Raw genomic sequence first — 24,185 nt, 5'->3', positions numbered from 1 at the left:
CACATGTCTGACAATAGTTGCCGCACAAAGCAGGCAGAGTTATACTTCAAAGTTATCTGAGCAAAGTGGAAGTGGGCCAAGTTCTCTTCCATTAGACGGCACAGAGTGGAGATATTCACTCTCGCTGATACAGCTTGATGTCTCTTTCCATTAGTTTTTATTGGTCTTCCAGTCAAAAAAAAGAACATTTAACCAGGATAGCAAACGCTCATATACTTTTTTTTTATTATTGCTGTATATTTTATTCACCTTTAAATGGGTATTAACCTATTTTCCGTGATTCTGCTTTAGACTTCCTTATCACCCTCTGCACTGTCGAGAGGATACTGCAGGTAAATATTAACGTCATCAATCAACTAAAGTGGCAGCAGCAAGGATGGAAAACACCTCAAGGTAGAAGAGATGAGCTTTCATTTATACATCTCACATAACTATGATAGATTTGTCATAAAACCACCATCTAATTAAAATGACTCAATCTGCTTCCTCCTGAGTCAACAGTGACCCTTCACCCCACCTGATCTGTGGAGCATCCATCACTTCTGCCTTCAAATGTAACAATGAGAAGCAACCATTACAAAGATATCGAATAGAAGTTTATACATGTAAAAAACACTGTCTTAAAAACAGATATGCAGTTAAGAAACAGAATTATACAACCTTCAACAAGTCCTTGTTGAGCTCCAGTTCAGATGCCCTGGTGTTACCAAAAGTTTGGACACACCTTCTCAATGAATTCAATGAGAAGGTGTGTCCAAATGTTTGGTCTGTACTGTTTTTTTTTTTATTTTTATTTTTTACAAGTTGCACATCTTTGCCAGAACACAGAAGGAAAAACGTGGCTCTCAGCATCTTTTTCCAGGCCCTGCCATTACCTTGTTTGCTTTCACATCTATCTTTGCTATTCCCAATACAAAATCAAAAATATTTTGCTATAAGCAGATATAGTGCAACTGCAGTTCAGCTGAGGACTGTTGCATGCTCTTTAAGCTTGTATTTATTCTTTAATAAGAAATTGCTCTGTGGAAATTTTGTTTCTAATTTAGAGGTATGCCACCACTTATTTAACGAGCTATTATTCAGATTATGATAAGGACCGCACATGAGGGCAGTACCATGCAGCTCATAAAAGGGATATGCGTAAATGATTTGAATACAGGCTTGAAGTATGGACAAAAAACAAAAGTCAGGAAGTTTTTCGCAACAGTATTAAAATATGCCGTGACAGTTTGGTGTGAGACAGATAATCTGTGAAAACAATCAATCTCCTCCACCTCCTTCCTGAACCACTGTTGCTACCTAAAGTAATGCAACGTTCCAACTAAAGCAACCAATCAGAACCAGGAGGAGGGTCTTAGTGCTGTCAATCAACCTCATTCACTCACTACTAACTGTGCTAATGGTGGAGAAACAACTTATTGTTATTGCGAGCTACAGCACAGCACAGAGCAAGGGAAGGGAATGAGATTGTGATTGACAGCACTGAAACTCTCCTGTCTCTGATTGGTTGTTCCTAGATAGTACTGGGAGAAGGAAGAAGAAATAAATGTTTCACAGATTATTCATATACCATACTGTCACAACATAATGACAGTTTAAACAAATATGTAAAATAAATATTATTCATCTTAGAGCTGCTGCTGACTGACTCTTCTGTTGTTCAGTGTGGTAAGTGGTACAGGTACAAATTAAATATATGAACATGTTGGGAATTTCTTTTCCTTCGTTAGTTAGCTTAGCTACAGTAGACTGCAGCTAAGCTAACTATGCTAAATGGTTGATAATCTCACACAGCCTACTCACCTTTCTTGGAGAAAAACTGAGTTATAAATTGACACTCTTGTTTTTTTCCTCTATTTTTCTCCATTTCATGCAGAACCTGGGGCATTCAGTACAAATATGGATGTCTGGTTTTTGGTCTGTGAGGGGCAACATTTTAATTTTACTGCTAAAACCTAATTTAGAAAACACAATGTGATTAATCTTGTAATTGACAGGGCCCCGATTTTTAAATTTTTTTAATGAATAAATAAATAAATAAATAAATAAATAAATAAATAAATAAATAAATAAATAAATAGCGGACGGCCCCCTGTCGGTCAGGGGTCCTTAGAATTGTCATAACTTTTCCCCCCTTGTGTCTAAGCAAAATATATACCGTATTTTTCGGACTATATTTCCCACGCTTTGAACCATGCTGCATAAAGCCCGGCGCGGCTTTTCTGTGGATTTTTCTTCAACCACCAGGGAGCTCTTTAGCAGGAAATGAATTATTGGAAGTCAAAATTAGAAATAGAAGAAAGTACTAATTTTCATTCAGAGCAAGTACGTGTTAGCAGCAGGCACGACAGAGAAACTTCTTCAAACTCATAATTTCTTCAAACTCATACACCCTCATCATGAAAACAGTGTATGTTGTCTGTTTGTTTGTTTGTTTTATTTTTAGGTACGGCTTATTGTATGGTGACCTCTATAGTCCGGAAAATACGATATATGAAGGGAGAGTAAAAGAGCATTGCATTGGTTGCAGTATGCGAGCAGACTGCATCTCCATCCCCATTCCCTCACTTTGGATTAATGAAGCCTTAATAGCCCTTGTCATTAAGTTGGGTGGTCACTGAGTGGACTGCAAAGCCCTGGAGATTCTGTCATTAATGTATAATGTAGGCCATTTTGCAGACATAAACCAGGGAGTGAGTACAGCATGGTGATTGAATAAAGTGATTTTCTGTTCTCAAAAGATGTAAAATTCAGAGACAAAATCTTACTAATTCAAGTAGAAACAGACATATCACACATTTCAATTGTGTGATATGTACAACTATGTACAACTAAAATGACACAGAATATATAGCAGTCAGTCAAATTTGTGCAAACATTTCCATTTCAATGAACACCATTGAGTCATAAACTACAAATGCATTAGTCATCTGGCATTAACATGAAGTCCAACACCGCACCTCAATTTATACAAGCTTCCAAGAGCCAACTCTTTCAGAAACTAAAAGGAGCTACATCTTTAGCAATGCTAGTTCTGTTTAAATAATCGTGGGGTCCAATTTTGCAGAAGTAAAATGGATTCACTGCGTTTCTTATTTTCCTAGCTAAGAAACTCAGCATAAAGCTTCTGACCATTCCTCATCTCACAGAAGAAAAAAATCTTCCTAAACTCTAAAAATGAAACAATAATGCTTCTGTTTGAGTAGCAGCTGTTTTCACTTCACTGGATGTGTAGAGTTATTCAATTTTGCATGATTTTGGAACAGAAATACACAAGTGATGCCAACTCTGACAAATCCCACTGACTGGGAACCGCTTCAAGTCTGCAATTTCAAGCATCAGAATGCAGTTTGTATTGCATTTCTGTGCACACACACACATCCCCTCAGTGAATAAGTTCTGCATTTACATAGCTTACATTACAAACATTTACATTCATTTATATGTACAGCTGAAAAAGCTTGCACTAGCACTTAGTGACAGCTGTCTACCTCATGCACAATATGTCACTTAACATCAATTTCTCATCTTGCCTCATGTTTAAACCGGCTTTAAAAACTGACAGCGCTCATCAACTAAATAGACGCATTTTTATGCCTCCCTAAAAGGGCTTCACGCGAAATGGACAGAAACTGAAATTTATTTCATCAACACACAATTGGTAAGAAACCATAATGGGATTGACAGCAGTAACTTCAGATAATTGGGACAGGAGTAGGCTAATGGCAGCACAATAGCAAGCACTGCCATTAATTTCTTTCCCATTAATAGTGAGCCCCCAGCAGTAGGCTCTTAAGAGAAATCAAATAGGTTGTGGGGGTGGATGTGCGAATGGAGTCACTTTGACAAGAACTAAAGCTGCATTATAAGCGTAGTTCAGCAAGCTAAGAAAAAGGCAAATCAGGGCCCAATAGAACTTGACGATCAACAATACATAGCATCGCTGTAAGTGTTACGCAATTTTAGACATTTATTTTGGCTCAAAATTATGAACAAAAAATAAGCAAAAACTGCTTTCTGTATTATTTACAAGTAAAATGCCTTGACAAGGGAGAATCTTTATACAGTCATATTAGTCCCACCTCAAGTGTCATGATGGGAAAATTTAGGAAAATACATCTCAAAAACACTAGAAGCACACAAAGTGCATACAACCTTAGTTGAAGCAGGTGTGCTTTTCAGTATGGCTGTTGCCTAATGAAAGCATTTTAATTCTCAACACGACACAGAAGAATGGGCAGATTTATGCCTAGTGCACAGTTCTGCACATATTATGGATTTGTTATATTTAACTACATTATAATAATAATAATAATAAAAAAAGAAGTTAAGTTCAGACGCAATTGACAATCTGATGCTGTCGGGGCATCAAACAGTCTGCCTCATCTTTTCCAGGGTGGATGTGATTATAGTGGCTTTGACAGAGACCTTGTGTTAGCTGTCAATCAGCATCAGTCAGACTTATGCTGAACCTGAGGTAACACAGTTACTGAAGGTAAAGTAATGCATGTTACTACACTCTACGAGAGGGAAAACATTTGAAGGTGAGGACTTTCTTAACATAGCACTCAAAAATATTTATTTTACACACACACGCCTACATATATACACTTCACATACAGATACACACACACACATATACACATACATAAATATGTATATATACAAATGAAAATGGAATATGTCTTCCAAATTTCTGCCTTCTCTTAGGAGGTTTCCCATAAACATCTTAGTCCGGTGTGAAAATCTCCCATCTGCCGATGTCTAGTCTCAGGTTAAAAATAAAACAAGTGCCTGCCTTTAGACTAAAAATATATGAGTAGAGACGGCAGGCAGAGAGAAGGGGCTAACTTTGAAGTATGACATATTTTATGTAAAGTAAGAAAAAAACGAAACAATAAAGGTATGGAAATTACACAGCTTGCTAATTCTAAATAGACATGACAACTGAGCTGCAGGTACAAGAGTGCCCTGATTTAAATAAGCTCCCCATGAACAACCAAATGTAGCCCCACAACAAATATTGTATATCGCCTCTTTCTGTGCGTCTTTGTGTGCGAGAGCACCTGTGTTCCCTTCACAACACTTTTTTTTGTCTGGTGATCTACCACAAACTACCTTGAGTAATTGTGAGTTATTCGTAATTAGCCTCAAATTTGTCACTATTGTTAACGAAAGTCTGACTGTCAGAAAGAAAACTGCCTCAGGGAAGAACGAATGACAGAAGTAACTTAATTTACACAGACTAAAATAATGGTAAAAAAAATAAATAAATTTGCATGTTGTTCCCATTTTTAAAGGTTCATTATGTGCCTATGATGTAATAACACTATGAAGCCTAGCATTCTAGGTTGGTGAAAAACATTGTTTTGTTACATTATTACTTTGTCTTCCTCCAAATAATTAATTCATTTTGAAGATCTTGCAAAACTATTTTTATTGTGTTTCCACAAAGTCATGTACATTTGTCATATATTTTCTTCCCAAGGTTTTACTCTGGACTTTTATTGCTTTTATGCTCATTTTCAGTTCAACCTTTGAGGCCGAGACTCTAAAAGAGGTTTGTTACAACAGAAAGCAACTTAGCAATGAGCTTTTATTTTTTAAAAAAATATACAATCTGTTCAATCTTTAAAACTGAAGATAACAGATGTTTTTAAATAATAGCTTTACTCCAAGGACCAAAAAAAAAAAAAAAGTAGTTATAGTAGCTAGAAAAAAATCATTTGAACAAAAATTAGGTTTCATGAAAGCATTATGCATTTCAGAGAAAGATAAAAAATAATTTTGTACAATCATGCATTCCCTTTTTAAAGTCTAGAGCTTTATATACTTTGTTTTTTCACATGCAATTTTAGAAATAGATCTAAGCAAAAAAAAAAACAAACAAACAAACAAACAAAAAAAAAAAACGAACTTTGCTAATTTCTGTCTCTACACTAAGCTAGACATGCTGCTGGTGTGAGCTAGATTGTTTAGCAGTATGTCAACAACAGTGATGAGCTAAAGCCATTTTGCCCTTCAAAGGTTTACATCTTATTTACGGAGATATAATTAAAAGAGTCGCACCATATGCCATGAGAATGGAGAACAGTAAATGCATTTGCTTGGCCTGATAAGCATTTCATGACTTTGTGCTTCAGCAACATTCATTAGATTAATGGGCACTCAGCATAACACACAGCTGTGAACGGGGATGCCTAGTGATGTGATGGTGTATCACAGGGCTCTGGCGCTGTAATGCCATCAGTCTTCCAACAGTGGCTGTTATAGAAAAATAAGAAGCGCAATTTCCCCAAGTCACGGTCCATCATGCTTCTGTGTAAGAAAAAAAATAAATAAATAAATAAGAGAGGGGGTGAAAAAAAATAAAAAATTGTAACAAACATGTTTTCAAATTGGCAATGAATATTCTACATAATGTTTATAGATGACAAATAAAAGTTTCACCAGGCACTTGCAGAGGAATTAAAGATTAAAGATGCACAAGGAAATCAGTTCTTTTCCAGACTCGATGTATTTTCAGCTTGATCGACCCTGATCACTGACCGGCTGGTTTGGAAACCGAAAAACCTCATCTTTTCCAATCAGTGAATACACTATACATAAGCATGAGTGGGAATACTCTTTGATGCTCCTTTTGTTACTGAATAATGAACACTATGTTAGTTTTTTTTTTTTTTTTTTTCTCCTAAGATTGTTTTTTTTTTTTTTTTTGTGGGGTGTTGAAGCCAAAGATAGCACAGAAAGCCACTTCAGAGAAAATAGTATTTTCCACAGCATGCATCTAAGGTTAATTCAGATGGTGAGCCAGAGAGAGAGAGACCAAGTCAAAGCCCATAACGGGAAGACGGAGCACATACTGCAGGATTTGTGATAGAAAAAATGGGAAATCTCACAGAATTTGGCAATTTCTGCTTTTGATATTACAGATCTCCAAATTGCAGTTATAAGTGGAAGTCACGCTGACATCCACATTGAAAGATGAGTAAAAGAGAGCATATCCTATCAGCTGCTTTCTCTCAGCCTGTCTGTTTAGTGACCTGCTCAGCCGAAGCACAGCTCTGCCTCAGACAGACAGCCGCCTCGCAGAGCTCTCACTGCACCATAACACTGTTATTACGATGACTTGCAAAGCAAAGTGCATTGTTTATGAAGCAGGAAGACGTGTCCTCACACAATTCATTGGAACAGCAAAGACAACATGCCCCGATCCGAAATATCAACCACATCGTGTCATCAAAGAGAGGAAAACAAGTTTGAGTGTTAGCCTTGCCACTTCTTCAAACTTCTTTCTCAGCAGAGATCCAGTGCAGAGACAAAAATGCACTTTCAGATACTTTGTGGTGGTCCTGTGTTCAGTTAGGAAACAGTTTCATTTTTGGTATGCATCTTTTTACAACTATTTGCTGCCTGAATTTAAAAATAAATATATAAAAAGGATTTGTTTTATAATACTTGTTTTTTTTTTTGTTTTTTGTTTTTTTACTTCTGCATGCTTTACATCTGCTGTGGACAGGCCAAAGACAATGTCTTTAGCCCTGTGAAGTTTCTTGGTCAGGATATCTAGCCAATCTCCTCTGAATACGGAGAGGTTTTTGAAACCGTCACTCACTGAGCTTTCTGTATATAAAACGATTAAGTATGGGGAAGTCTAAATTGTAAACAACTTTGTTTTAAAACCATAAAAATCATGCTACAGAGATAGTTCTCTCACAAACACCACTTCTACTGCCAATATATATAATTAGTGCCTACTATTGGCAGGAAGGATGGGGAAAAAATGCATTTAATGCTGTTCTTTTATCATTTTAAACTAACAAGCCAATTCAACAGGTCAAAGCAAAACATTCTGATCGGTGCACCTTTAATAATGATCATACATTCTTTCCCCCCCAATTTCATTTATGCAGCTCTTCATCTTTCACATCTCCATGCGCAATCTCATTTTATGTTCTTCCCTCAGCCCTATCTGTCCCTTCTGCACTGATGCCAGAGTATGCTGTCCTGTGTCTCTGCTCCTCTGCTGTTCCCTGCCCTCTCCCAACACCTTTGATGTCAGAACCACAGCTAAAGCTAGAGCTTATCTGCTGTGGGGTTTTCTGAGCCCAAACCAAGCCAGAAGCTGGAAGCAAGAACATGGCATGGGGCGAAAGAAAAAAAAAAAAAAGAAGAAAAAAGGGACAGATTCAAAGTGAGCAAATAATGCTGCAATATTTTCAACTACAGCTTGGCTCAGATATTCTGGGTTTTCAATTCTCAGTAAATCACAATTAAAAAGTAAAAAAAAAAAAAAATAAATACAACAGAAAGCAAAAGATATTCATGTGAAAATTTTGATGTGTTTAAGCTTAAAGATAAATCACAAAAATAACAAATCTAGTAATCAATTGGAAACGCAGGCAAGCACAAAAGCAGACACTATTGAGTAAAATGATATAAATAGCATCCTACAGTAGGGTTCTGATATATGATCACAGCATCAACCAAACATTGAACAATAAAGCACATACAAAAGTACAGTGGCTGTAATAAAGAAGAAAAACAAGATAAGAGAGGGACCAACCACAGAAAACCACATCAACAACATGACAGAACGAGTGTGAAATTGACTTTATTACAGCTTGCTGCCATTTTGTAGTTTATCCTTATAGCTTACAGACAAAGACTTTCAGGCAGAGACAATCAGTGTCTACACTATCAGCCAGGACGCAAGGGAACTGCAGTATTTCCACCTCATTAAATAGGTAAAAAGGCTCTCTGTAATCTCCAACACTAAACCTAAAAATTCAATAAAAGTTACTCATAACAAAATCAAAGATTCTATAGAGATGAAAAAATTGTGAAGAAAATCCCAGAAAAATCGCTTCAAGCAGAAAGATATGCATTTTCGCAGCCTTACCAGAAAAAAGTCCATTAAAGGTCAGATGTCATTTTACAATTGACAAAACTGGACACTATTTAAAACAATCACAACTTTTTATCCATCTATCCATCCATTTTCTGTTCACCATTTGTCCCTAATGGGGTCGGGAGGGTTGCTGGTGTTTATCTCCAGCTGCGTCCCGGGTGAGAGGCGGGGTTCACCCTGGACAGGTCGCCCGTCTGTCGCAGGGTAACACAGAGACATACAGGACACACAACCATTCACACACACACTCACACCTAGGGAGAATTTAGAGAGACCAATTAACCTGACAGTCATGTTTTTGGACTGTGGGAAGAAGCCGGAGAACCCGGAGGGAACCCACGCATGCACAGGGAGAACATGCAAACTCCATGCAGAAAGAACCCGGGCCGGGAATCAAACCCAGGACCTTCTTACTGCAAGGCAACAGCTCTACCAACTGTGCAGCCTACTTTTTATCCAATGTTAGAAAAAAAAAGGATACCAGAATGCAGAGTTTCTCATTGCAACAGTATTGTTAGAGTTAATGGGAAAGCAACAACACCAATTTATTCTAAGAGATTTAACAGCAACTTTATGACTCCAGAAATTAGAGAGCAATTTCTCATATATTATATTGTTCACTGATGTATATGTAATAAATACTGTACCCACAGGAGTGGAAAGAGCATGCCATCATAAAGGTTGCCTTATGAAACAATAAATCATTTCATGCAATATTAAGTGAGATTTAAGATAAGTCCCTAAAATTTTTGGAGCACTGAAAATATAGGGGGAAAAAAATTGTGGCCTAAATATGCAGGCTTTGGCTTGTGAAATCAAAGATAATTTAAAAATAGTTGTACCAAAAAAAAGTTAAACAACTTCAAGGCACTGCATATTAAACGTCTTTCTTATACAGTTCATAGCACTCAAAGAATCTCAACAATTAGACCACAGTATGATTGTTAACCATATTACACAGATGTTTTGTCTCTTGGCAACTCTATTTTCTTATCTACAAAGAAACTGCATGCTGTATTTGTATACACGATACACAACAAAGCAGCATGTCATACGCAACTATTTTGTAGCGAGCTACAAAAAAAAAGCCTCAATGCTGGCCGTCTGTCAAAGGATGGGCTTTAAACCCGATTCATATCATTCATATCATTCATGCAAACATTGCATTAATTAGCAATGCTACGGCAAAACACCGTTTTCCCTGGTTCAGCAGCCCTTCAATAATCCTTGGTGATCACACAGTTGGGGGGGGATAGTGCAGCTATAATAACGCTTTGATATTAGAAACACTGATCTGCAAAAGATAGAGCTTGGTTGCACACGTTGTTAATTCTGTTTGCCCGAGTCCCAGACTAGACTAATCCCCACTTTTTTCTCTCTCTCTCTCTCTCTCTCTTAACACCCAATAAAACCCTTGCCAATGGTTTCTAATCAGGTCATCTAATTAAAAGACCACAGAGAGTAGAAAGCAGGGAGGCATTAAAAAGAACGAGAGAAACAATGTCAGTGGGAAAGAAGATATTTTTGTGATTTTAGTGAAATAGAGCTGAAGTCTTGACTGTAAGGCAGATTTAAATAAAATCCATATTTAAATTTGATCTCAGACTTATTTGGACGTGGAGGAAGGTGGCAAAAAAACTTGACTGAATCCATTGAACATTTTATCTGTGTTTACAAAAGGACAAATGTACGAAACCGTTTTCCGTGTTTTGTTAAAGGAGACGACAGAAGCACACAATTGGTGGAAGAAACCGCCAATTGTGTGCTTTGATCAGACACATTTCTGACCTATGCAGAGGCATTGAATCTTCTCTGTCTTTACTGGAACAATAACATCCCAGGATGACTTGAGAAAGCTTATTATAAAGTTCTCATGTTTGCAGTTTCACAGTTTTTCTATAAAACCAATGTCTTCTGAAAATAACTGCTATATCAGTGACTTTTTCCTTCAAGCTCCTTTTTTGTTTTCTATTGAGAACACTGAGTCTATATAATGGAAGAAGGTGTCCCAACAAGCTAACTAGTCCTCCACATCGTTCCACCTACACTTGCTAAAAAAAAACAAACAAAAAGAAAAACTCCCACACAGTGTTTGAGGTGCCAATTCCCACTTTGGCTGCAAGATTTATATTCAACTGAATCTCACAAAGGAATAGATTTAGAAAGTAACACAATTTAAATGTGATAAGAAAAGTAGTCAAAATGCTCAAAATTGGAATGGATTTGTGTTTTTTTTTTTCTTTCTTTCTTTTTGTAGAAGTTGATGAGCAGGAAAAAAAACAAACAAAAAGCATGTAGCAGTCATTAACATTAATAGTAACAAATTCCACCTTCATAAATACACATGAAAAATCCCTGTGCAATGAGTAATAATTATTAAAATAAATTAATGGCCTTAGTTAAACATTTTTGGGTTCAATAATTACAATTTGACTATTCAAAATAAGACAAGAACTTTTTTTTTTTTTTGCGGTTTCTAACTCTTTTATTTTGAATTGTTTCACTGAGGTGACATTGCTCCTCACCCTGTTTTCTCAAGTTTATGATGCTGTTAGGGAGTGCTGTCATGGAGGCACTCTGCAGTGCAGCTTGTAATGGTCAGTCATGGTGCATTTATTAGAGTTCAGAAGGTTCCTTTATAAATGTATTCAGGTTGGCCTGGTGTCACACTGTGTACAATGACAGCCAATGTCTGATAAAGTGACAGGTGAGAAGTATCTCATTGCTGTGCACAAAGAAAGCAGGAAGGGAATAGCTGCTGCTTGTGTCAACTAACACAAACATACAACATCAATCGGTGCCCCTCTGAGCATTTAGATACACAAACCTCGTTTTTCCTTCTTTTTAATGCGTGGATACTTGATGGATGTCTTTGTAGACATTTACAAAGTCACAGTTTTTGTCTATCTTATAATATATTTTGTTTCATGATTTATTTATGAAGGACAGAGCAGAGTCTTGATTTTCAACTGTTTCCAAATATATATCTCTGTATTTTAGTCAAAATCAATAAAACTAAAAAAGGCCAGCTGGGTTTGGAAAAACCATGTTTTTATTTCCATCTCTTCTTATCGGTACAGAGGGACTAGAATCAATAAAGGAAAGCTGATTTGCAATGAATATATGTGGAAATACACTTGTTCTGTTGTCGAGAAGACTAGGTTTTAAACACAAAAGCTTTGCATGAGGTGCCTGTGTGTTTGTACTCCATGTTGATTTATTTTCATTTGAGAAAAGGGGCTGTTGGAGATTGTACAGATTAGTGTTGTGGTTGAGCAGTGACCCAGCTGAGGCACCGACATCGCCCTTCACTCTGGGGAAACCCAGCAACAACATTTTTCTGCCATTCCTGCAGAGTGTGGCATATGGTCAATCACTATAACTATTCGCCAAAATGGAACTGCATACATTCAGGTAATGAGATAAGACCACAGAATACTATATTTTAACATCCATTCTGTTTTATGGTTTTCACAAACTAAGTACATGTTTCACAAATAGCAGGTTTACTTAAGCCAATCTGTAGTTGGCGTTGAATAGTTCACCAGAAGATTAACCTGTCTACATATGATGTTCATTACGCAACCTCAAAAATTCTGTGTCTTTTCACAAGAGTAAATGCATTTACTGTTGTGTCATTAAGGCCAGAGTTAGCCAACGTTCAAGTTGTATTGTTAGGCCTGTCACGATAACAAATTTTGCTGAGCGATTAATTGTCTCAAAAATTGTTGCGATAAACGATAGTATTGTTTGAAGACCTTTTTACACTGATTTAATGGAAATGATGTAATAATGCAGGCAATTTCCTGCCAAAGACAGACACGCTTTATTTTCAAAAGAACACTTAACACTGGAACTGATAAGATAAACAAAACAACCAAAAGCAAAAATAAAATTGATTCTCAGTCTCCATTAACAAAAATGTACTTGAATAAAAACACCAAAACACCAAAGTGTAAATAAATACTGCATTCAACCAAAAGAGTGCAGATTATGAAGTCTGTTTACTATATTGCCCTTCAGTAATCATTAGATTTAAATAGAGAAGATGGGCACATCGACTACCTGATGCAATAGTTCACACTACACGTTAGTTCACACCTACATTTTTCCCTTAAGACAATCTTAGAATGTAGATCGTTCTAAGATTCTCACTTGCGATTTTGTAACCGATCATCCTGCAGTATGTGGTGTGTTACGGTAGATCGTTGTGGCCGCTCCGATCTAAATCAGGGGTTTTCCCCCACTGGGAGTGTTAACGCAGCCTGTTGAATGTGACAGGTAGCCAATCAGAAAGCACAGATTCTCCTCTTGCCTTCTGAGGGGAAATTACCGAGGGGAATCCCAAACAGCTGACACGGCGCAACCCGAAGTCCAGCGGATATTGGAGATGGTATGAGGAAACAACATTAATGTTTATAAAACATTTTGTGCAAAGAATATAGAAATGATGAGGGGAGGAGTTGGAGCGAAATTGATACGCAGTTGAAGAACCCGGTAACTTTTCAGCTGTTCTTCATTAACGTGACATAAAAAGGTTCTAATGATTTTCATTCAGTCAGGACGTTACGCTGACACTAGAGCCACATGCGTTGCAGGTAGATTGTAGTAAAGCATTGATTAATGCCTGGTTTTAAAATTAGTTAATTGAACTTGTAGCCATTATTATGTGCCCATTGTTGGACACCACACAGTATGATCGAACCCGATCGAACCGTTATACCTAGGATTTCTGTTGGCTCATGTGTGATCCCTCAGGTTTTGAAAATGGGCCGACAATCGGCCGGCAGCTCTAAGATCGTGTAGTGTGCGCTAGGCATTACACTAAGGAAATGAGGGAGGGAGGGTCAGTGGAGAGCAGCGGAGTTGAGCCTATTTTCATTCAGTATCATCAACAGAAAGAGAAGAAGGCCAAGAGACGATAAAGCTGATAATTAAAATGGCGTCGATAATTTTAATTTATTGTACGATTAATTGATTTATCGTTTATCGCGACAAGCCTATGTATTGTTATTTTGTCTGATAATGCATTTGTACTGAGTGCTATCAGCACTCAGACTGAATTGTAATGCATATTGGAATGTCTGACGTCTCAAAAGGATCACTAGGCACTGTGCCTTGGTGTTTCAGACAACTCTCAGATGACACTCTTATAACCAATGGTATAGGAAATAACTGGATTATATTTTTGTTCCTCATGGATCAGAGTTTTAGTGTCTACTCTGTCTACGTAAACAAATAGAAGACGTCATGATGAAGTCAGTCATGGCTGTTGGCTGGTCAAATTGAGATAGGCTTCTCTGGAGGTTACATTACTTTAAAATTTGAGTTTTTCTTAAAACTGCTGCATCTTCCTGCTCAGTATGAGAGATTGATGCAAAGACTGGGTCTGCGTGCAATCAACTGGGTTAACTTAGATTTTTTTTTTCTATCTCATACCTACTAGAGGGGTGGAGCAAATGGAATTTGAATAATAATTAAAATAAAGAACACTACACCATTTGTAAGCACATACAACCAAACACAAAAAAGAACTGCATGTTTAACTTGCAGGGCGTCCATCTCCACTGGTTATTGGAGGAGAGGCAGCATACACCCTAGACAGGTCGCTGGTTCATCACAGAGCAACACAGACTTATAGGACAGACGGCAAAGGACACACACACTCACACCTAAGGGCAAATTCGAGGAACCAATTAATCTAACAGTCATGTTGTTGGCCCGGGGGAGGAGGAAGCCCTGGAGACAGCCTACGCATGCACATGCAGAACATGCAAATAGTGTGCAGAAAAACCCCAGGTCAGAATTCAAACCCTGCTAAGCATCGGTCCCCAATGTAGTTCTAACACGGATCTAAATACAGCTAATAAGGTAAGGTGTGATAAATTACTGGTAACTTGTTCTCCATCAAAGATTGATTTAGGATTTTTCTTTCAATATTCTTTGACATATTATACTCTGATATGTATCGTGACATCAGTACAATCCCCCACATGAGTCTTTAGGCTTTTCTTTTTGTTCATGTTTAACAAGCACTGAGGTTTCTTTATATTTTCAATTTCACTTTTAGACCTTAGAAGCTGCCAGACTGTCAACTCAACATTTTCTCTTATGCCATAATGACATGGTGATACAGATTGTGTGACTCATGACATCTAAGGGAAAAGGAAATATCACAGACACATGATCAACTTTGTGTTTTTATGATTTATATGTATGGCTATAAAGCAAAATTACTTCCTTCATCCCTGCAGACTGCACAGAAAGCAAACTGTGAGATTATATCCAGCAATTATTTCATGAATAATGCATATCTGACCACTTCAATGTAGCTACTTAAAACACATTTATGTAAAATATCTCCGTCATACACTATTAAAAGATTATTTGCATGGTAATATCACTTTCCAAGCATAAAAATGTACACTAAAGCGCTTTTTGTTTTTGGCAAGAATGTATGGTAATCACGTGCAGTTTTCTATGCTTTTGCTCCCCGGCAAGCAGTCTATGGACATACTGCATAATCACTCACTTCCATACACTCTCAGTGTGACCATACAACAATAGGAAGAGAAAGTACATCAGGCAGCCAACAGCTTGACATGACAAGCACTACTGTGGAGTCCCACTGCAGAGCAGAGGGTGAAGGATGATCATCTTTTCAGAGATCAAGGTTTGCCACACATTTGCATGGATAAAATGACTTAGATTTTCAGAGCAGGGAAATGGAAAATCCCTCCCGACCTCACTAAGGGACGAGGGTGAACAGAAAATGGATGGATGGATGGAAACGGAAAATCCAGATGTCTAATGAAATATATATATAAAAAAACCTTCCAGAATTTCTTGAGAAACATAACAGTTGTGTCTACTCATGCGCCCATTGTTGGCTGTCTTGGAGGTGGAAAGGGGTCAGCACGGGCACTCAGACTGGACTGTACGAAACCCCAAACACAACAACCCGAGAGGCACTGTTTTGCTGCCAGCTTTCTATCAGAAACGGCAATAACGTCTTCAGTAATTTGAGTTACATTAGCTCTTTGGCTGGGCCAGACTTCACTCTTTTTTTTTTTTTTTTTATCTTTGGACCTCTCTTGATGGACATTGAACTTTGTAGACCAAGAATAACCCTTGTCAAACTTGCTCAAATCCTTACACTTGTCTGTTATCCCAGCTTCGAAAACATCTGACTTTGAGCGCAAAAGGTTCACTTACTGCTTAATACATCCCACCCACTGACAGATGCCATGAGGAAGAAAGTACTTTCAGTTGCTGAACGTGGAGCACATCATACATCGCTGCTGTAGTTTTCTTCATCCTGAGGTTTCAAGAGCAACAAATACAACTGATATTTATTAGTTGATTATTTGGGCTACATCTAAGGATAGTGAGCCTACAGACATAATGCTTCTATTTTGCACACTGTGGCTTTAAAAAAAAAACATCTTAGATTTCTTTATTTTAACCATGGAAGAAGTGTAATAGACCAGAAACGTGGGAATTGGGCAGCCCATCCATTATTCCACTAATTTTGGATAAACTCCCGTTGCTGTGACATGGTACCTGCATCTCAGTAAATGTTGCTTTAAACCGTAGGCCTGGTCTGACAAATATGTTTGTGTAGTTTTTTTAAACCTTACAGTTTTACAACCTTGGTCTATCTTTCTACATGTATTCAGGTCATACCAAGCAAAGGAATCAGTCTTCAGAAATATGAAATGCTACTTGTATTGCAACAGCACTTTTTGAAAGCCAAGGTAAATTGTAAAAGCTGCTGTTCCACAGACCATTCACGCTCAGGTGAGTAAACCTAACAGCCAATCAATATACATCCACTGCTCTGTGCTCCCAATACAAGTCTTTATCTCTCACTACCTCTCTCACACAGACAACCATAGTCTTTTTTCCCCGCCCTGGGACAAGATGACATATATCAGCACGGCAGGGATAATCCATATGCTGACTAAATGTCAGTGTCTCAAGTCTGTACGGCATAGTGTTAAAAGGAAGAGGGGCTATTGGAATAGCCCCTCTTCCTTCAAAGAGAGATCAAAACTCATTGGGCTCCAAGATCTACTAGTAAAGAGAAATAAGCTGCATTTACCCAGGGAGCTTTGTGTTGTCAGAGAAAAGAGCATCAAAAACAGAAAACAAAAGAAGAAAAAAAAAAAAACACTTTGGGGGAAATGAAGTTTATAAAAGTTAGCAGAATGGAAACGAGAACATATAAAAGTTTTGTTGTAGAAGACTTTTTGTAAAGTGGTTTTGCTGATAGTTTTGTATTCCCCTTTTGTAGAACTAAAGAAATACTGCCAATATCCAGAATCCTTTCAAGTGCAGAATCAGGCACTTGATGTTCTCTATTTACAGTATCAAAGATGCTTTGGGAGCTGCATTTCAAATCTTAAGGGAACACTGCTGGAAGATGAAAATGCATTATACTCCCCTGGAAAACAAGTGATCATCCAAGGAAATTGCAAGTCAAATAGCTATGATTTTCACTTAGTGGCAAGTGGGCAAATGAGGAGTTGGCAATTGATGTGCATAAGTGTTATTTACAAAGCCTTAAACTGAACGAGGAAAGAAATCAATGGGGATAGAGATGGTATAATGGCTCAAGAATATGTTCTCTTGTGCAACAAACACTGTAAATCCCATTCCATCAGGATGTTACTAAATGGAAGCTGAATTTTTATTTTTTCCCCAAAATTCTTACCAGGTTCTTCCACTGGTAAACTCAGTTTAGACTGTAACAATTTCATATTGTTAAGCCTTCCTCTGATTATACTGTTATATTCCATTTCACAGTCTCTCTAGAGCTTGTGGTTTCTTTTATTGATGTATTTATTCTAAGGCTACAGTTTTAAATAAATTTTCTGAGACTGGAGATCCAATTCACAATTCATTTTCTTCTTGTTATCACATCACAAAGTTTACATGCAAAATAGACGGTGGTTTAAACAAATAGATCTACTTTACATGTTCCTGAACAAACACTTGGTAGACTTGGGCTATCAATATGTTGACAACATTAGGTGTGAGGAGGCAATACAGACTACAAACTTGTTACCTAAAAACCCAATATGAAATCATGTGTGACGTGCACATAGAGGAAACAGACGTGATATTTCCATCGAACCTGCCTTAGCTTGTTTTTCCACCAAGTTTCCTACTCTGTCCAGTTGGACAACAGTCAGACATTTACTTTTTGTGGAGGTTTTGTTTTACCTTAGCTCTTTTATTTAGCCTCCAATGGCTGTTACACCATTCTGAAAAAATAAGTATAGTCCTCAAGGGGTCACTGTCCTGGAGTTTTTAGATGTGCCACAGGTACAAAACACTGGAATGAAATGGCTTAATTACCTCCTCCTTGTGCAGATCAGTTCTCCAGAGTCTTGCTAATGACCTAATTGTTCTATTCAGGTGTGATGCAGCAGAGGCACATCTAAAAGTTGCTGTTTGACAGCATGAATCCTGTTGTATTCTATGTAACTTTAGAAAAGAAAAATCTTGGATATGAAAATGTCAGTCTTTTACCATCTTCAATTTAAAGTAAAGTTAAGATTCTCCAAAACTTTCTAATTTCTGAAGAATGTTCAGTCTGAGACTGTTGTTTTGTAATGGTAGCCACTCTAGCATAGCCAGCTGTGCTAATCATGAATATATAAAGTGTTAAAGCAAGTTTTACCAGTCTTCACTTCTTAATCATGTCTATTGAAGTTTTACTAAAACCCAGTTTTACAACAACCTATTTTTCCACTGAGAGTCGTTATGCAACCTCTGCTTCAAATATAAATATTTAATGGTGCCTTCAGGCACGATCACTAGAAAAATAAATCCTATATCCTCTCACGTTGTAGTTTTTTTGAAATTGTTCAATCTTTTGATGATTCACTGTCATAAAAAACCACCACCGACTGCCAGCATTCAAACAGTGAAGATTTTTGTATTTTAAATTAAAAGAAAACTTGAAAACATTTTCCGTCTTACTTTTGCCCCAATTTAGGATGTAATTCAAGATGACTAACTCAAATTTATTTAATAATATTTCCTGGATAAACAGGATAGATAAATAAGCTAATGAATTTTACCTCTGCGTCAGATTATTACTATTGTTATAGTAACGTTTATTGTAAATTGCATGGGCATATATGAAGATAAAACAACAAAGACCTTTGTTTCGAACTTGTAGACAAAATCAATGTAATTCTGCCCATTATAACTTCAGGCAGTCAAGTTTAGCTATTTTTTTGTATTAGGTCGTGGAGAGTTTAGGGGCGTAGATTATCTGCTCCAGCAGCTACACAAGCAATATTTCTCACAGTAATGGACATATATTCAGGTATTCCCGATATGCCAGCATTCATGAGCCTTGAAAGCTTTCACCACATCTCTGCTGACATTATGTCAACCCCTGTCATAGTGCAGAGATAGCTTTCATTCCTCTGCACATCTGGGGGTGGGGGCATAGCTGCAGAGACAGTCGACTGCTGCTCTAGGAACCATTCCAGCATCTCCAAAGACTAATCTTTCTTTCTACCAAAAAATAAATCACTACCACATACATAGGCCAATTTATTGAGGTTCTGCTCAGCTTATGACTCATCACAGTATTGCAATGAGCAACAAATAAAGAAGCTTGGACTTTAAGAGCTGCTCTGGATGTGACATTCTCTACGTGAGCAAAAAGGGAAACTTCCAAATACCCAATGAATCCAATGTGTCGGCCATGTTCACAGCATCGAGTTTACAAACATCTGTGCAATATGACAAAAAATAAATCAATAAATCAGGTGGCATGGTGAAAAGAAACTCAAGATAGTAATGTCCCCACTCTGCCCCAGAAATATGGCTTTAGCAGAAATCACATTTGAGCTTGTGGTTTGTTTACTTCAGTGTTGCATGAATTGCTTAGTAATTAGAATTGTTCAGCCCTTCATTTTTCTTTTAAAAATCAAACTTTTTCAAGAAATTTGTCCTTTCAAGTTAATGGGAACATTAGCGGTCAATTTAAAATGGAGTTTTTCATCAACAAAACTCTCCTACTGAACCAATCAACATGATCATAAATCAAATTCACTGAATTACTTTTAATGGTTGTGGATCCTTTTGGAAGGAACAGTATGTGTACGTCTTTTGTAAACAGTTATCTTTGCTTCCCTTTTTCTTTGTCTTTTACAGCTCAGTTTGTGGTATTCGGAGTATTATTCTACAAACTGCTGCCTGTGGCTGTGACTTCAAAGTCTCTTTCACTGTCTCTTTATCTCTACTGCTAGCCTTACACGAGTCTTTAAACAGATAATGCCAAAGTAAAAGTTGGGACACACATACTATGTCCATCAGAAGGGATTTATATACCAATATTTCACCAGGGTGTTTTTTTTTTATTATTATATGGGTTAGCGTTACAGGCAGGAGTGTAGAGTTATTACGGTGAACATTCCCATATGAACTATAGTGTGTTACTCTGAGAGCAAAGAGTAGTGTGCATAAAACACCACTATAAGGGTGCTGGTGGTAATTGAGCTCACTAATTACTTCCTGAGCTGAGAGAGTTGTCAGAAAGAGGAGGAGCTGCCACAGATGGTGAGAGACCCACACTGACGCCAGGATACCCGGCCTCTTCATCATTGGAGTTGAGCATGTGTGTTTGTGCGAGACTCGGTAATTGAGAGAATGAGTGTGCAACCAAGATGGAGTGTTCAAATTACACATTATAAACACCAAACATATGATACGCCACAAAGGAGCTTGAAAGCTAGGAAGTGCCTATCAACTAAATTACTGTTATCTGTCGATTTCATTTGAAAGACAACTCACTATACTTGACACTGCGACGATCCAGCTTAGCAGAACCTATTTAACACCCACCCAGCTCCGAGCATTGCTCATGTTCACACGGGGTGCCCGTGTGCAAGCAGATGCTACGGGATCGTTTATTCATTTTTTTTTTTGTCCACTATTCAGCTCTTTCCGTGATTAAAACACTTTTTGGCAGAACACTTACCACTGTGAAGGTCCGTCTGTACCGCTGACCTCCAGCAGGTCGTAGTCGTCCTCCAACTGAAAGTCAGAGAAAACCAAAGCGATGGTGTCTCCGGGCTCGGCCAGCACAGTCCAGGTGCAGTCAGCATTGTTGTTGTACTCGGCTGGATAATTGGGGGTGGTGATCACCCCGCTCTGGCCCCGCAGTGTCCCTCCACATCCATCATCAGCTGTAAGGAAAAGAAAGTTAGGAAAGTTTCAACACACTACTGTTATAACACAATGATGATCCGACGATGAACTGCAGAGATAACTGCTGATGTTCAGAAAAATGAGAGCGTCGGAGCAGGGAAAGTAAAAAGGTCAATAAACGCGAGCTGCAGCTTTAATGCGGCTAAAAGTTCACCTTTAGTTAGGACTCTGCAAGGCCTAAGTGAGCTGGCTATTGCAGAGAAAAATACCGTATTGACATGAGACTAAATGGGACTAACTTTTCAGATAGTGTCAACCCACCAGTCTTTACATCTCTAAATAAGACTGTTAGCATTTCGAGAACAACAAATATTTTACGTTTCAAACTTTTTTAGGGAGGCAAGGTATTGCGTTTCCTCATGCCCGAGCAGCAGTGAGAATCAGTGTAATTTATTGGTCACCAGTGTCTTTTTCAGAGCCTGCACTCAAAATCTCTTTTGCATCTTGTTGTTCGAGCAGATTGCACGGCAGTCCTCACCACTTCTACAACTTTCATTCAGGGATCAACAACAAGTAGCTGAAAACTCACTGATTCATCACGTGCGGGGAAGGATGTTAGCTTCAAACACCACCAGTATATCCAGTTAGAGATTCCAATGTAGACAGTTAAAAAAAACAAAAACAAAAAAAAAACACAGCAAATTCTTTCTTGCAGCTGTAAATAATCCATATTGTTATTCCAGGGTGAACATAATAAGAGTTGTGCTTGTGTTGTAGGCCGTGCCCTGCAAGCTGCTCTGCTGCCCATCTTCAGTCTCCCAGCACATTGTATTCCTAAGCTTTATTCAACCAGACTCCAACTCTGAAAACTTGCTTCTGGAAGTTTTTAAGTAACATCATGTGGATTTAAAAAAAAAAAAAAAAAAATACAACAAAATCTGCTGTAACCCAAACAGCATTGTTTTATTCAACACTAAAAAATACTACAGTGAATTACAGAATATCTTTCTATTGTCTACCAGTATGCCAGAGGGCAAAACGCAGCAGTCTTACGGTTTCAAAATGCCTTACACTGGTTTTACAGCCAGCAAGAAGAAAGGTTTAGGGCATGATGCAAAGTAACGCAACTAGGAGGGACATGATTCAATTCAGACTAATGCAGGATTTAGTTAATCAAAACAACTCAGCTTAAAGCATTCAGTTAAATAATAAGTCGTTCATTTAATGTGGCGCTGAGATAATGCTCATAATATCTTACACATTGGATGTGTCCTCAAAGCTGAATATATTTGCAAGTCTACAGATCTTAGGAAGTTTTGAAAACTAATACTGCATCAGAGCAGTTCTGAGTGTGCAGTGGTCAAAATCTATTAAAAAACACAAAACGCGGTTCCAGATTATGTACTCCCTTTCATGCCAGTTTTCATTGACCGCTATGGCCCATTTCAGAAGTATAATTTGCCCCGAAATGAAACAAAAATGTACAAGGAGTGAGTTTCAGGTGTTGATTTTATTCCTCCATTTTCCAGATCTCAGTTAAGAACCAGAACCAGCTTTATTCACCAAGTGGGTGGAAAAGAAGGAATTGAATTTTGAAAAAAAGCCTCCTTTTTTTTCAAATTTGTGTTTGCACACAAAATTTCTTCAAGAAGAGGGAAAGACAAGGGTGAATTTGAACCACCGTTCAAACTATTTTAACAAGCCTCGTCCATGGAGGGCCCACCTAATATTTGAAGGCTCTGACTATTTTTGTAGCAAAAGCTTCACCAACACACTGCTAGACACTTGGTCATATTGTGCCGAGAATGTTCGTTGTAACTAAAATGTCTGAAGATTAGTACTGTTGCACTTAAAAGAAAAGAGATGGGGTATTTTCTAACACTTTAATATGATTATGTCCTGTGTAAGTATGTGTGCCGGTGGGAGGCATTATGGTGGCCGAGCAACCGAGTGGGTGTGATATTTTAAAGAGGTGACGAGGACCTCAGAAGCCCGTCCATCATCCGTTCAACCTGTCACCGTGGCAAATCCCCTAAGGGAGGGCGAGCATGGACGAGCCGGAACCTGGGGGTGTAATTTTCAACAGGAGGAAAATCCCGACAGCGGGAAGAGAACAGGGGATGAAGAGAATGACAGGTGACATAAGAGGACGGGCCAAAAAAAAGAAGAAAAAAAAAGCAGTGGAGAGAAGGTGGACAATAAAGAAAGAGAAAGACGGCATGAGGGATGACAGGTGATTGTTGCAGAGGGAGAGACAGGAAGTAGAATGTAGAATGAGAAGTGCATAAAGATATATATTGACATTCTACACAAGAATGTTCCTTCACACTTGAAGGAGCTTTTTTTTTTTTTTTTTAACTCTAAACTCTCCCCTTTGCCTCGACTCTTCAACTCCCTCGGCTCTCTCCAGCTGCAATTGGTCACCATATGTAAGAGGGACAAAATCCAGCAATAAAACCCAAGTAGGACCCATTGAACATACATTTTTCAATATCCAAAATGTGTAAAAATAATGAGATTTTTTTTCCTTTACAAGTCGACGTGTATATGAAACTGTAACCCATGACTGAACAGCAGCAGACACATATTAGTGCTGTCACTTTCATTGTTTTCCTTCAAGTTTAGGGGGCAGATTTATTTCTGCGAGCACCATTGTAAACCAGATATTGCAAGGGGAGAAAAGCAATGCATGCAAGCTAAAAACCATAAATATGTTTAAGGCGTTAAATAAGAAATGGTTGTTCAGACGCGCCTCTGTGTTTGTACAAAGCTCAAACACAGAGAACTAAATTTAAGAATCAACAACATGTAACAACTTACAAAAATGTGCATGCAAGACTATTTACCATCTGCAACACCTCTGTTAATACTATGTATTCCAAATAGTAGCGCAGGAGGAACAAGACTTTTTCAGTTTATGTCGTGTCAGTAGGAAAAACAGAAGACAAAGTCTGCTGACAGAGTAAGACCAGGAGTCCAAGTCAAGTCTAAAATGGGCCTAAAGGTTTATTTCTGTGACGAACATGCCTCTCGAGGCATCTGTGATTTGTGCTTTTTAGCTGGATAATTTTCATAGTAATTACCTTTTACGTATTTC

The 24,185-nt window shown here is 37.9% G+C and overlaps 1 protein-coding gene across 1 annotated transcript in view; it reads right to left on the bottom strand.

The window, feature by feature from the left end:
- csmd2 (CUB and Sushi multiple domains 2) overlaps positions 1-24,185 on the bottom strand; it is a 248,851-nt gene that overhangs the window by 142,863 nt on the left and 81,803 nt on the right. Inside the window, exon 5 of the mRNA XM_044138720.1 lies at positions 20,919-21,126. Coding sequence (XP_043994655.1) covers positions 20,919-21,126 — 208 coding nt within the window. The remainder of the gene's footprint in view (positions 1-20,918; positions 21,127-24,185) is intronic.

This window comes from Gambusia affinis, linkage group LG14 (assembly GCF_019740435.1).
Source record: "Gambusia affinis linkage group LG14, SWU_Gaff_1.0, whole genome shotgun sequence".
NCBI classification, from domain to species: Eukaryota; Metazoa; Chordata; class Actinopteri; order Cyprinodontiformes; family Poeciliidae; genus Gambusia; species Gambusia affinis.
This window is presented reverse-complemented; position numbering and strand designations above follow the sequence as displayed.